General features: G+C 42.3%; 1 protein-coding gene across 1 annotated transcript in view; it reads left to right on the forward strand.

Moving 5' to 3' along the window:
• PAK2 (p21 protein (Cdc42/Rac)-activated kinase 2) overlaps window positions 1–14397 on the forward strand; it is a 72176-nt gene that overhangs the window by 11069 nt on the left and 46710 nt on the right. Inside the window, exons 2-4 of the mRNA XM_011961180.1 lie at window positions 10226–10326; window positions 11301–11448; window positions 14039–14070. Of these exons, the coding sequence (XP_011816570.1) occupies window positions 10226–10326; window positions 11301–11448; window positions 14039–14070 (281 nt within the window). The remainder of the gene's footprint in view (window positions 1–10225; window positions 10327–11300; window positions 11449–14038; window positions 14071–14397) is intronic.

The following is a 14397-nucleotide window of genomic DNA, read 5'->3' on the forward strand; positions in this document are numbered from 1 at the left end:
CCCCACCCTAGAGAGGGCCATCTTGCCCACAAATGATCAAAGGTTAGTCTTAGGACCACAGAACAAGCTCTTTAAATAAACTACTTTATATTCCTTTGTATCTGCACCTTAAGCTCTCTGGCTCCTGAAAAGAAAATCTGGCTGCCTTCAGCCAAACTATTTGAAGCTATCCAAAACTCCCCGGCCTTCTAAGAAGGTTTGCTTTTTTCTATTTCTATAATTTCTTCTGCCATCCTGACTGGACCCCCACATCTACATAAATTTATTTTGATTGGCCCTCTATTTCTGGGCTTCTAGAGTTGTTATATATAACAGTATCAAAGACATTCTGTTTATATAGCAATATTCTTCTAGCACATTGTCCTTCCAGCACATTGGTCAATTCGAGATATGCTTTGGTATCTTTTTGTTTTAGATGCTGTTTCTAATATCCCTTCCTTTTCCCATTGAGGCTATTAAAATATACAGAGTACCTGTATGTGTGTTACATAAAAACAGATGGAATTAAACAGATTTTTAGGATATTATGTTTATTTTGAATGAATGAATGTGACTCTATCTCAAGTTCTGCTTCATTGTTTTTGTGTCTTTCCTTTAACTTTTTACTCTATACTTCCATCATATATGAAACTTTAATATATTTCTCTAAACTCTTAACATTTCCAAGTTGAAGAATATTGACTAGGCCTTAGACACAGCAGGGACCAGGAGTTCTCTTGCTGGATATCTCTCACCCTTCTTTTTATATTTCTTTCTTATTTTATATTTCTTATTTCAGAATGTTTTTTCTCTATGTGTTAAGAAATATAATTCCTGGGCTCAGTTTCTTATAACTTCAGTCACTGGTGATAGACTGATTCTGAGGGAGCTGAGTCTGGCTTAGCTGCTGAGGTAGCTGCCCTTGAACCAGTTGCCCAAGGGTATGTGGGAAGCTGTGCTGACCTGGCTTGAATTAAATGTCCACCTTGGACCCATAGTCATGTAAGAAAATGGCATCTTTCCCAACCGTCTGCATAGAGGAAGGGTGAGGGAAGTTTCCAGAAGTAGGATGCCGAGCAGGTTTTTTTTAAAAGAAAGAACACATATAATCATCGCACGTTAAATTGTAAACTACGAGTTTATCATTAACTAACAAATATTTTCTCCTGTATGTGGGGTATTCCGTTAGAAGCCAAGGGACATAAAGAAATGTTGAGCGCACAACCTCAAATTACTCAAAGTCTAGTGAAAATTGAGAGAAAAGTAATTTATGATAGACATATTAATAATTGTGTGTTTCAGTAAAGATAATCCAGGCTTAACAATTTCATTTCCCTCTGCTCCTTTCCATAACCAGTATTCCCTTCCCTGTCACTGTGACCAGATCTCTTCTAAGTTATGTGCCTAGAGAGGGGATGGACATTTGAGCATAAATCTGTCATTACTAGTTAAATAAGTATTGTTGTGTTTCCTACCAATACTAAATTAGTAGTACCATGGTAAACAAAGAGTAGCATATGGTAACATTTCCAGTTTTATATGTATAGACTTATCAAACAGCATAATTTTTAACTCTTTGATATTGGAAGAATCTTCAGGTTACACACAGCATGTTGACCACATACAGAGGCATTCTATTTACTCTCCCTCCCAAGATTCAACTAAAATGACAGAAGAAAAAAAAAAAAACACATATATGTATATACACACACACACAAGGTCGAAGAGAAAGAGGAGATAGTAGTGTGAAAGGGGCCTCAGTACACATTTGGAAGGCGGAAGTGGTGGAAAATTGGCACCTGACTCGGCAGGACAGAGAAACACGTCACCTAAGTGTTAGCAGAGGGGAATCTGTGAGAAGGGGACCAAGTTTCCCTTGTAAAAATTCCGGAAGCTCAAGATTTAGAGGCACACAATACTGTGTCAGAGTAGGGGTGGGATGTAATACACATGCTGAAAAGAAGGGGGATTAGTTGAAAATCAACATAGAAAGTGTCAGAGGCCCGCCAAGACTCCTCCTTTACACCCCACAATCCACGTAAATGTAACCCCCATTCTCTGCAAGGAAAAAAGAATAAACTGACATTTACATTTATTTCAAGGGAAATTAAACCAGAGAGGCCTCTGTTCTTATCAGGGGAGTCAGGAAAAGTAGAAGCTCCAGAGTGAAGAAGGTGACTTCCATGCAAGTCAGCATTTTCATCTCCTTTCCCCATCCTGCTTTCGGAATACTTGGAGCCTGACTCATAGCTCTCAGACAGGAGACTGGAGGGTTTTTCTCTGGATAAACAATGGCCTGGAGAAAAAATACTTTAGGTACCTTGCATACTGTCCTTATCTTTAGTGTTAAGGTTGGCTTATCTCCCAGTCAGCTTTTTAATACTTTTCTGTATGCGTAGACAGTAAAGGATCAGCAGACATTTATGAGAAACCCTTTATAAATGAGAAGGAGAGTCCAAAACAATAGGGATAAAAACAGGAACTTAAATAGTGTAAGGAGAAAACCCCCAAAACGCCAGCGTGTGCACACACACATACTGGGTAATCTTCAGAGAGAGGAGAGAAAGGAATCCAGGAAACAAGAAAAGAGTTCGCAGAGGAAGAATGAACAGAGAACAATGGAAAACTAATTCTTGGAATATCAACATCTAAAATTACCAAAACAAACAAAAGATAGCAATAGAAAGAAGAGTGGGAGATAATCAAGAACATTCTCCCGGCTGGAGTGGTGGCTCAAGCCTGTAAGCCCAGCACTTTGGGAGACCCAGGTGCATGGATCACTTGAGGTCAGAAGTTCGAAACCAGCCTGGCTAACATGGTGAAATCCCGTCTCTACTAAAAGTACAAAAGTAGCTGGGCTTGGTGGCATATACCTGTAATCCCAGCTACTTGGGAGGCTGAGGCAGGAGAATCACTTTCACCTGGGAGGCTGAGGTTGCAGCGAGCCGAGATTGCGCCCTTGCACTCCAGCCTGGGCGACAGGGCAAGTCTCTGTCTCAAATAAAAAAAGAAAAGAAAATTATCCCAAAGAATTAAACAGAAATACAAAGATGGAACATATGAGAGAAAAGATAACAGTTAAAAGGTCTAACTAATGACAAGGAAATAGCGACTTCTAGCTCTTAAGTAGTGATATAGAAGCTCACTGGCTTCACTCACTCTGCCGTTCCCACCACAGAAAACCAAGAACCTACAGCACTGAGATGATCGCCAGCAATATCCAAGAACTCAAATATGAGAAAGAGACAGTTCCCAGGGGCACAGAGAAATGAAAGAACTCCAAGCATGCTGTAAGAATCGGACTTCTGTATCTGCAGCACCCCTTCCCCCAGTCTGCCTGGCACCGAGTGTGGGAAGATCTCTCCCAATTTACAGTTTCTACATGGGAAAAAGTGAGATTGAAGAGGACGGCCACCTTCCCCACCATCTTGGGTTCCCTAGCAGGAGGCCTGTCCCTGCCTTAGCCCACAGGAGGCATAGGGAGTGCCCAAAGGGAGAATTACCCTGAGGACAGCCAGAGGCAAAGGAGGGAGGTGGGATTACGTTTCCCAGCTTTGGAAACCCTGCTGTGTAACTCAGCCAAAGGGGATGCCAAATAGAGCGGCTGTTCAGCACCGCCGTGTTGTAGGAGGTTTATTCCACAGCACCCTTCCTGTACTGCTGCCAGAATATCCCCTCTGGGGCTCCTCGCTCCCATTTAGGATGGGCTGCACTCTGCTAGAACCAAGGCAAACCTGGACTTAGAGTGCCATTTAGTGCTGGAAAGGGGGCAGCAACCTAGGCACAGGGGTGAGGAAAAGAAAGAAAATCAACAAGTAAATTACAGAGACTCTCTAAGCAAACATATCCAATAAAAACCAGCTTAAATATCCTCATACTTTTTTGAAAAATGGCTTAAAATTTTCAAATTTAATGAAAACTGTAAACCCACAGATTCAATAAATCTAACAAAATTTGAGCATAGGAAACATGAAAACTACACCAAGGCTTATAGTAATCAAATTGTTTAAAACCAGTGATAGGGCTGGGCGCAGTGGCTCAGGCCTTTAATCCTAGGATTTTGGGAGGCCAACGTGGGGAAGATCACTTGAGCCCAGGAGTTCGAGACCAGCCTGGGCAATGTGGCGAAACCCCATCCCTACAAAAAAACAAAAGTAAGAAAAATGATCTGGGCAGGGTGGTGTGCACCTGTACTCCCAGGACTGGGGAGGCTGAGGCAGGAGGATTGCTTGAGCCCAGAGGTTGAGGCTCACTGAGCTGAGATCACACTACTGCACTCCAGCCTGGGTGTCAGAGTGAGACCCTATTTCAAACCAAAACAAACAAACAAACACGAAAAACAGTGATAGAGAAAATTTTAAAAGCTACCAGAAAAAAAAGACTCACTACATATAGAGGACAAAGATAGAGAGATCACAGACTGTATCTAAGTAACAATGCAAGCCGGAAGACAAGGAACAACATCTCTCAAGTATTTAAAGAGAAAAAAATCTATCGGCCTGGAATTCTATACTCTTTGAAAGTGTCTTTCCAAAACAAAGGAGGAAACAGAATTTTAAATGCATAAAAGCAGAAAGAGTGTATTGTCAGCAGACCTACTACAAAAAATGTTAAACTAAGCCCTTCAGGCAGAAGGAAGGTGATGTCAGATGGAAATGTGGACTTACAGGAAAGAATGAAAAGCACTGGAAGTGGTTCATCAGTGGTTCCTGACCTTTTTGGCAACAGGGATTGGTTTCACGGAAGACAATTTTTCCACAGACCCAGCACCTGAGGTCATCAGCCATTAGATTCTCGTAAGAAGCACACAACCTGGATCCCTCACGTGCACAGTCCGCAGCAGGGTTCACGCTATGAGAATCTAACGCCACTGCTGATCTGACAGGAGGCGGAGCTCCGGCAGTGATGCCCACTCACCTTGGACTGGTACCAGTTCGTGGCCTGGGGGTTGGGGACCCCTGTGGGATGCGTTCTTTCTTATCTAAATTTCTTTGAAAGATAATCGTTTGAGTGTTTAAGATACAAAGCACTGATAAACCTTGTAACATGGATGAATCCCAGAAACATGAAGTGAAAAAAGTCATTCGCAAAACACCTGCATATTGTGTGGTCCCATCTAGATGAATGAGCGGAACGGGCAAACTTACGGAGACAAAGTAGATTGGTGGTTGCCTGAGGTTTGGGATTGGGCAGCGGCTGAAATGGGGAGTCATCGCCATTAGGCGCAAGGTTTCTTTTGGGTATGATAAATGTTCTAAAGTTAGATTGTGATTATGATTGCACAACTCTAAATAAACTAAAACCATTGAAGTGTACAATTTCAACAGGTGAACATGGTAGTATATGAAGAGTTCTAGCTTAAGAAACAACTCAGTAGATAAAAGGGAATCTCAAAATACTTAGTCCAGAAGAAGGCAGAAAAGATTGATAAAAACAGACCTACCTCCAAGAAATCTACTTTAAAACATAAAGCCACAAAATAGGTCAGAATAAAAGGATAGAAAAGATGTGCTAACAATTAAAAGAAACCTGGACTGGCTGTATAAACAGCAAACAAACTAGATTTCAGAGCTAAAAAATACTATCAGTGATAATAAGGAAGGTTGTTATTTCGTGATAATAGGACCAGTTCGTTAAGCTGATATAATAGAACTAAACATTTATATACCTAATAACAGCTTCAAAATTCACGAAGCAAAAACTGAGAGGATTTCAAGAAGAAACAGGAAAATTCAATTATAATTAGAGATTCCAAAACTTCTCTCGGTAATTGGTAGAAAAAATAGACATAAAATCGGTAATGATATAAAAAATTTGAACGTAACTATCAGCCAACTTGACCTAATAGACATTTATAGAACACTCCACACAATAACAGCAGAATATACATTCTCTTTAAAGACACATGAGGTCTACTTTTAAAAATTCTCAAAAATGTTGGCTGGGCACAGTGGCTCATACCTGTAATCCCAGCACTTGGGGAGGCTGAGGTGGGCAGATCACTTGAGGTCAGGAGTTCAAGACCAGCCTGGCCAACATGGTGAAACCCCGTCTTAACTAAAAGTATAAAAATTAGCTGGACGTGGTAGCAGGCACATGTAATCCCAGCCACTCGGGAGGCTGAAGTAGAATCGTTTGAACCTGGGAGGTGGAGGCTGCAGTGAGCTGAGATTGCACCATTGCACACCAGCCTGGGTGACAGAGCGATACTCCCTCTCAAAATAAATAGGCTGGGTGCGATGACTCACACCTGTAATCCCAGCACTTTGCGATGCCGAGGCGGATGGATCACAAGGTCAGGAGATCCAGACCAGCCTGGCCAACATGGTAAAACCCCGTCTCTACTAAAAGTACAAAAATAAGCCAGGCATGGTGGCAGGCGCCGTAATCCCAGCTACTCAGGAGTCTGAGGCAGAGAATTGCTTGAACGCAGGAGGCGGAGGTTGCAGTGAGTGAAGATTATGCCACTTCACTCCAGCCTGGGCAACAAAGCTAGACTCTGTATCCAAAAATAAATAAATAAACAAATAAATAAATAAAATCATACAAAATGTGTTCTCGTGACCTTAATATAATTCAATTAAAAATCAGTCACAAGAAGGTCTCTGGAAATACTTGGAAAGTAGAGAAAGCACTTCACAAATAAAAAGATTTAGAAAATATATTAAGCTGAATGAAAATTCAAAACATCGATATTTGTAGGATACTGCTAAAGCAGTGCTTAGTGGAGAACTTACGGTATTAAACACCATGTTAGAAGAAAAGAAAGAGTAGAGAAAATCACTGCAACCAAAAGTAGATTCATTTAGAATATCAATAAAATGGATAAACCTGTAGCCAGACTGACGGGGAGGGAAGGTGGCTGTGGATGGGGAGGAGAGACAGATTACCGGTATTGAGAATGAGAGAGGTGATGGCACCATACAGATTTTAAAAAGATGGTATGAACAAATATGTACCAATCTTTTTTTTCTCTCTCTTTTTTTTTTTCGGAGAAGGAGTCTTGCTTTGTTGCCTTGGCTGGAATGCAGTGGCGCCATCTTGGCTCAGTGCAACTGCCACCTCCCGGGTTCATGCAGTTCTCCTGCCTCAGCCTCCCGAGTAGGCGGGATTATAGGCGTGCACCACCACGCCCAGCTAATTATTGTATTTTTAGTAGAGACCAGACTTCACCATGTTGGCCAGGCTGGCCTCGAACTCCTGAGCTCAAGTGATCCCTCTGCCTCAGCCTCCCAAACTGCTAGGATTACGGGCATGAGCCATTGTGCGTGGCCAATGTTAAATTCTTAGCAAGATTTTAGCAATTGGAATCCAACAGTGTATAAGAAGGGTGATACGTCATGACTAAGTGGATTTCATTGGTTTAAGTTTGAAAATCGATTGATGTTATTTACTGTATTAACACAACGGATGAGCCATGGGTTTGTCTCAATATGTATAGAAAAGGCATTTGAGGCCGGGTGCGGTGGCTCACGCCTGTAATCCCAGCACTTTGGGAGCCCGAGGCGGGCGGATCACAAGGTCAGGAGATCGAGACCACGGTGAAACCCCATCTCTACTAAAAAAAAACTACAAAAAATTAGCCAGGCGCAGTGGCGGGCGCCTGTAGTCCCAGCTACTTGGGAGGCTGAGGCAGGAGAATGGCAGGAACCCGGGAGCAAAAACTGATGAAACAGCGTGCGCTCTGATTAGAAGTGGCCCCAGAGTTCACGTGTTAGAAACTGAAGCCCCAGTAAGACAGTGTTGAGAGATGGGACCTTCAGGAGACGACGCGAGTGCTCACGGATGGACTCAACGTCTTTATTGTGGGTGCGAGTTGGTTATGAAAGCCAGTTTGGCCCTGTCCTGCTCTTTCTTGCAATGTGATGCCTTCTACTACGTTATGACACAACAAGAAGGGCCCTCACCAGATGTGGCTTCTTGATCCTTGATCTGGAGGACTTCCCAGCCTCCAGAAGAACTGTGAGCCAAACGAACTTGTTTTTTTTTTGGGACAGAGTCTCACGCTGTGACCGAGGCTAGAGTGCAGTGACACAGTCTCGGGTCACTGCAGCCTCCACCTCCTGGGTTCAAGCAATTCTCGTGCCACCATACTCGGCTAAAGTTTGATTTTAGATACGGTGTTTTGCCATATTGGCCAGATGGGTCTTGAACTCCTGGCCTCATGTGATCTGCCCACCTCAGTCTTCCAAAGTGCCAGGATTACAGGCATGAGCTACTGCTCCCAGCCAGCTTCTGATGTTTATATTAATACATTGCCGAGGCAGTGGTATTCTGATAAAGCATACCGAACAGACACAGACAACTGCAAACACTGCTGAAAGAAATTTTTAAAGACCTAAATAAATGAAAAGTTTTACTGTTTTCATGGATCAGAAAACTCGGTGTTGTTAAGAAATCAAGAAATAAATTCTCAGCCAGGCGCAGTGGCTCATGTCTGTAATCCAAGCACTTTGGCAGGCCAAAGCAGGTGGATCGCTTGAGGCCAGAAGTTTGAGACCAGCCTGGCCAACATGGTGAAACCCCATCTCTACCAGAAATTACAAAAATCAGCCTGGTGTGGTGGCGGGCGCCTGTAATCCCAGCTACTCAGAAGGTTGAGGTAGGAGAATCACTTGAACCCGGGAGGCAGAGGTTGCAGTGAGCCGAGATCATGCCACTGCACTCCAGCCTGGGTGACAGAATGAGACTCCCTCTAAAAAAAAAAAAAAGAAAGAAAGAAATTCTCCCTAAAATTCGTCTGTACATTCATTCCAATTCTAGTCAGAATTCCAACAGGCTTTCTGTAGAAATTCATAAGCTCATTCTAAAACTCACACGGAAATGCAGAGGACCTGGATGACCCAAAAAGCTTTGACAAAAGAAAAAGAAGTTTCAATGCGTGTTACAAAATGGCAGTAAAATAATCAAGGCAGTCTAATAGTGGCGTAAGGCAGACAAACAGATAATTGCAACAGGGCAGAGCCTCCAGAGACAGACTTACACATATACAGACAATTGACTTCCAGCAGTGGCTCCAAACGAGAACCAGAATGGCGCTGGCCTTCTCAATAGCAACACTGGAAATGCTGAGGGTAAAAAAACACATTTCCAACATATATATGCATATATATAATGAGTCAAGAACTATCAACTAAAGGGATAAATCTAGAGGAGGAAGACATAAGATCCAGAAAATAGATTCCAGCACAGGGCAGGAGTAAAGGGATGGCATGGACGGGAACTGTGCAGGAGGCCTAGGCATGAGCGACTGTGGATTAGAGCAGGAGGAGCTGAGAGGGAGGGGTTGCAGGGAGGAACTGACGTGTTAGAGTTTACAGAGAATATTATTGATAGGTGTATGGCCGAAATGTTGCAGAAATAATTTTTTCTGCACTCGGATCATAGAAAAACTGTGTAGTTTTAAAATGTGGCAATTAGTAACTCCACTAAAAAGGAATGATTCGGCTTGCACAAAAAAGGCGAGGTGGCTTTGTCAACTGCTTGTCCTGACAGTGTGTATCCTCTGCGGGGTCACAGCAATGCAAATCTGACTTCCCAATGTATGCAGCGGAGCGGAAATGGGGTTTGCTGTGTTTGCTGTGCACATTGCTCAGAACCTCAGATGTAGCCCTTTGTGAGAGAGCTGGCGCCCTAAGGGGTGTCTCTCCTGCCTGTGCTCTGTTCGGGCTGCCGTTGCTCGCTCCGTGTGCCTCCTCATCAGGATGGTGTTTGGTTGTGTCCAGCCCTGCTCTGTGGCAGGACAGTCTGCTTTACTCCGTTTGCTAGTTTCCTATCAGCCAGTGTTTTTAGGGGAAATCTTTTCTAGAATAACTTTGATCCTAGTATGTTTTCTAGAATAACTTTGATCCTAATATGTTTTAGGAAAAATATAATATACCGGGCAAGCAGTGGCTCACATCTGTAATCCCAGCACTTTGGGAGGCCGAGGCAGGTGGATCAGGAGTTTGAGACCAGCCTGACCAACATGGCGAAACCCTGTTTCTACTAAAAATACAAAAATTAGCCAGGAGGGGTGGTGCACACCTGTAATCGCAGCGACTCGGGAGGCTGAGGCAGGAGGATGGCTTGAACCCGGGAAGCAGAGGTTGCAATGAGCCGAGATCGCACCAGTGCACTCCAGCCTGGGCAACAAGAGCGAAACTCTGTGTAAAAAAGCAAAAGACAAAAAAACAAAATTGTAAGTGCCTTCACTAGTCTTGTTTAAATAGGCTGATTCTTTTTCTTTTTTTCTGATGCCCTCTAGGAAGTAAAAAGAAAGAAAAAGAACGGCCAGAAATTTCTCCTCCATCTGATTTTGAACACACCATCCATGTTGGCTTTGATGCTGTTACTGGAGAATTCACTGTAAGTTTACCTAGTTCGGGCCCATTTATAACATGTGAAATAGCACTCAAACATTTTCCTTCATTATTAAATTTGAAATTAACATTTCAGGCCAGGCGTGGTGGCTCATGCCTGTAATCCCAGCATTTTGGGAGGCCAAGGATGGCAGATCATTTGAGGTCAGGAGTTTGAGACCAGCCTGGCCAACGTGGTGATACCCTGTCTCTACTAAAAATACAAAAAAATTAGCCAGGCGCGGTGGTGTACACCTATAATTCCAGCTACTCAGGAGGCTGAGGCAAGGGAATCACTTGAACCCGGGAGGTGGAGGTTGCAGTGAGCTGAGACTGTGCCATTGCACTCCAGCCTGGGCAAGAAGGGCAAACGTCCATCTCAAAAAAAAGGAAATTAGCATTTCTATCCATATGTTAACTATGAATTCTTACTGCTTTCTGCTTTTTATAAAAGTGTTAATGGTTGGATATATTGTTTCCCTGGAGAGCAGAGCCTATTAATTATAGTTATGCAAAGCAGACTTAGAAAAATAGACCCAGGCCAGGTGCGGTGGCTCACGCCTGTAACCAACGCTTTGGGAGCCTGGGGCGGGCGGATCGCGAGGTCAGGAGATCGAGACCATCCTGGCTAACATGGTGAAACCCATCTCTACTAAAAATACGAAAAATTAGCCAGGCATGGTGGCGGGCGCCTGTAGTCCCAGCCACTCAGGAGGCTAAGGCAGGAGAATGGCGTGAACCCAGGAGGCAGAGCTTGCAATGAGCCGAGATCGCGCCATTGCGCTCCAGCCTGGGGGACGGAGCGAGACTCTGTCTCAGAAAAAGAAAAAATAGACCTTTAGAAAACGAGATCTTTTAGAATTTAGTCAAACCTACACTTAAAAGATTGGTTTGTTCTGTATATTTTGTTATTTATCTCTGGAAATTAATTTTACTGCATCAATTTAAACCATAACTAATTTCTGAATATCTTTTTGTTAGGGCATGCCAGAACAGTGGGCTCGATTACTACAGACCTCCAATATCACCAAACTAGAGCAAAAGAAGAATCCTCAGGCTGTGCTGGATGTCCTCAAGTTCTACGACTCCAACACAGTGAAGCAGAAATATCTGAGCTTTACTCCTCCTGGTAAGACAGTGGCGTAAGGCTGGATCAGATGGAGATTCGTGAAGCACTTCTACATAAAAAGATTACTCCTGGAAAAATGAAAAGCTAAACTATGGTTCTTGTCGATAACGTTTTTTCCCTGGATAGATTCTACCTTTTGTAGACTGATCCAGGGCAGTTCTGAAGCATAATTTGGATCTGTGAATTATAGTAATCTCATAGGTTTACCAGAAATGGGAGTTGATGGATATTTTGGCTTTTTGTTTATTTGGTTTTTTCTCTTCATTGCTGTGTTTTTGTTTTCATTTTTCACTTGTCACTGCTTTTAAATGACTTCCAGCAATCAAAGGAAAAGAAGCTGGTTGATAGACATGTTCATACTAGAAATACACTTATTGTTAGTGGGACAAGAGGAGGTTGTTTTGCACCGATTTGAACTAAAAAATGTTTAGGTCCGCTCAAAAAATTGAAACTCGTGAGTATGCAGATAATAGAATATATATATTTTAATATATAAAAGATAAATCGTATATGAAATAAATGTTAGAACTAGAAGGATTTATACCTCAGAATTGGAATATCTGGAATGTTATCTACGTAATCCTAGTAATGTAAATTTTACTTTCTGGATGAATATAGCTGGGTGGAAATTGGGTTTGGTGTACTTTGTTTTCCAAGTTGCTCAGTATCTGAGATATACCGTTATCTGTGAGAGAACCAGAGAATTGGTATATAGTGTAAGAAGTGGTGTAGTGGATTTTTAAAAATAGTTTTTGTTCAAATAAAGATCAGAATAAAGTTCATACATTGCAGTTGGTTGATACTGAATCTCATTTGATCTTTAGGCTTCCCCTCCCACACACTGGTTCCTGCTGTCTTTTCTTGCCGTTTATTTATTAAAGAAACAAGACCATTTGTCCTGTTTCCCTCAATTTAGATTTTGCTCACTACACCCTCAGGATGTCATTTTTCAATATGTTTGTCTGTCTCTGAAGTCATACACGTGGTTTTTAAAAACAGTATGAGTAAGCTAAAATCCTGCATGTGATTTTAATTGATTGTACTTAATGTTTGCATCCTCACAGAAATAAAGGCCGTGCTCAGGGGAGACAGAGAAATCTTTTTGCAAGTGATCTTGACCTTTTTTGTTGAGTCTAGTACACCCTTAGGAAAAGGTCAGACTTGTTCCTAAATTTTTTTTTTTTTTTTTTTTTGAGACGGAGTCTCGCTCTGCCGCCCAGGCTGGAGTGCAGTAGCCAGATCTCAGCTCACTGCAAGCTTTGTCTCCCGGGTTCACGCCATTCTCCTGCCTCAGCCTCCCGAGTAGCTGGGACTACAGGCGCCCGCCACCTCGCCCGGCTAGTTTTTTGTATTTTTTTTTTTTTTTTTGAGACGGAATTTCGCGCTGTCGCCCGGGCTGGAGTGCAGTGGCCGGATCTCAGCTCACTGCAAAGCTCCGCCTCCCGGGTTCACGCCATTCTCCTGCCTCAGCCTCCCGAGTAGCTGGGACTACAGGCGCCCGCCACCTCGCCCGGCTAGTTTTTTGTATTTTAGTAGAGACGGGGTTTCACCGTGTTGGCCAGGATGGTCTCGATCTCCTGACCTCGTGATCCGCCCGTCTCGGCCTCCCAAAGTGCTGGGATTACAGGCGCCCGGCCTGTTCCTAAAATTTTTGTATCAACCAGTAAGTCTGTGTGTAAATTAGTAATTTTTTTGAAAAATCAATGACCACCAAATGATAGCTTATTTGCACCTAGTACACATACATACATACATAAATGTGTGTGTGTTTGTGTGTGTGTGTGTTGTTTTGTTTTGTTTTTGAGCTGGAGTTCTGCTCTGTTGCCCAGGCTGGAGTGAAATGGCACAATCTTGGCTCACCACAACCTCCGCCTCCCAGGTTCAAGCAATTCTCCTGCCTCAGCCTCCTCAGTAGCTGAGATTACAAGCATTTGCCACCACACCCGACTAATTTTGTATTTTTAGTAGAGACGGGGTTTTTCCATGTTGGTCAGGCTGGTCTTGAACTCCCAACCTCAGGTGATCTGCCTGTCTCAGCCTCCCAAAGTGCTGGGATTACAGGTGTGAGCCACGGCGCACGGCCTGTGTGTATGTTATATATGATATATATATGTATGTCTCTGGGCATTTTTAAAAGAAAAACAAAACAATGTCAGAATTTTACTTTGCACAGTTGTCATTGTCTTAATTGTTGCATTAAGTTCCACAGTCAGCAGTTTACTGGAGAAAGTATCTTTATCAATAAATTTGTTTTGTTTTAATAAATACAGATGGATAGGTATACTTTCAAAATAAATTTTGATAGCTTTATTGAGGTATAATTTACATGCAGTACAATTCACCCATTTTAAGTATATAATTCACTAATTTTTTAGTAAATTTATAGTTTCATTTAGATTTCAGATTCCCTAGCTTGGTCTTATATAAATTCTTATTTGACTACTTGTGTTATCATTTTTCTCAAGAGTTAATTCAACTTGAGATCAGTTTAAGAACATGTCACTTTTTCTGCTTTATTTTTTTTTTTCCTTTTATCATATAAAAGTGCTATTTCTTGAATTGCTAACATTATGTTTTGTTTCATATTCAGAGAAAGACGGCTTCCCTTCTGGAACACCAGCAGTAAGTTAATGATATTATTTCTTGTATTTCTTGTTCTAACTTAGGTTACCCAAGACAAATCTTAGTTTTTATTTTGCTTTCTAAAATAAATTACAGCCATCAGAGGTAAATAACTACTCAATAGATGTTTTTAGCTAGCCACCCAATTAGTTGAAGAAGCTGTATTAAATAGAAATTCCTTGATATGATACTTTTTTTTTTTTTTTGAGACGGAGTTTTGCTCTGTCACCCAGACTGGAGTGCAGTGGCATGATCTCAGCTCACTACAAGCTCCATCTCCCGGGTTCACGCTGTTCTCCTGCCTCAGCCTCCCTAGCTGGGACTACA

The sequence above is a fragment of the Colobus angolensis genome, unplaced genomic scaffold (genome assembly GCF_000951035.1).
Source record: "Colobus angolensis palliatus isolate OR3802 unplaced genomic scaffold, Cang.pa_1.0 Scaffold54, whole genome shotgun sequence".
Classification (NCBI taxonomy): domain Eukaryota; kingdom Metazoa; phylum Chordata; class Mammalia; order Primates; family Cercopithecidae; genus Colobus; species Colobus angolensis.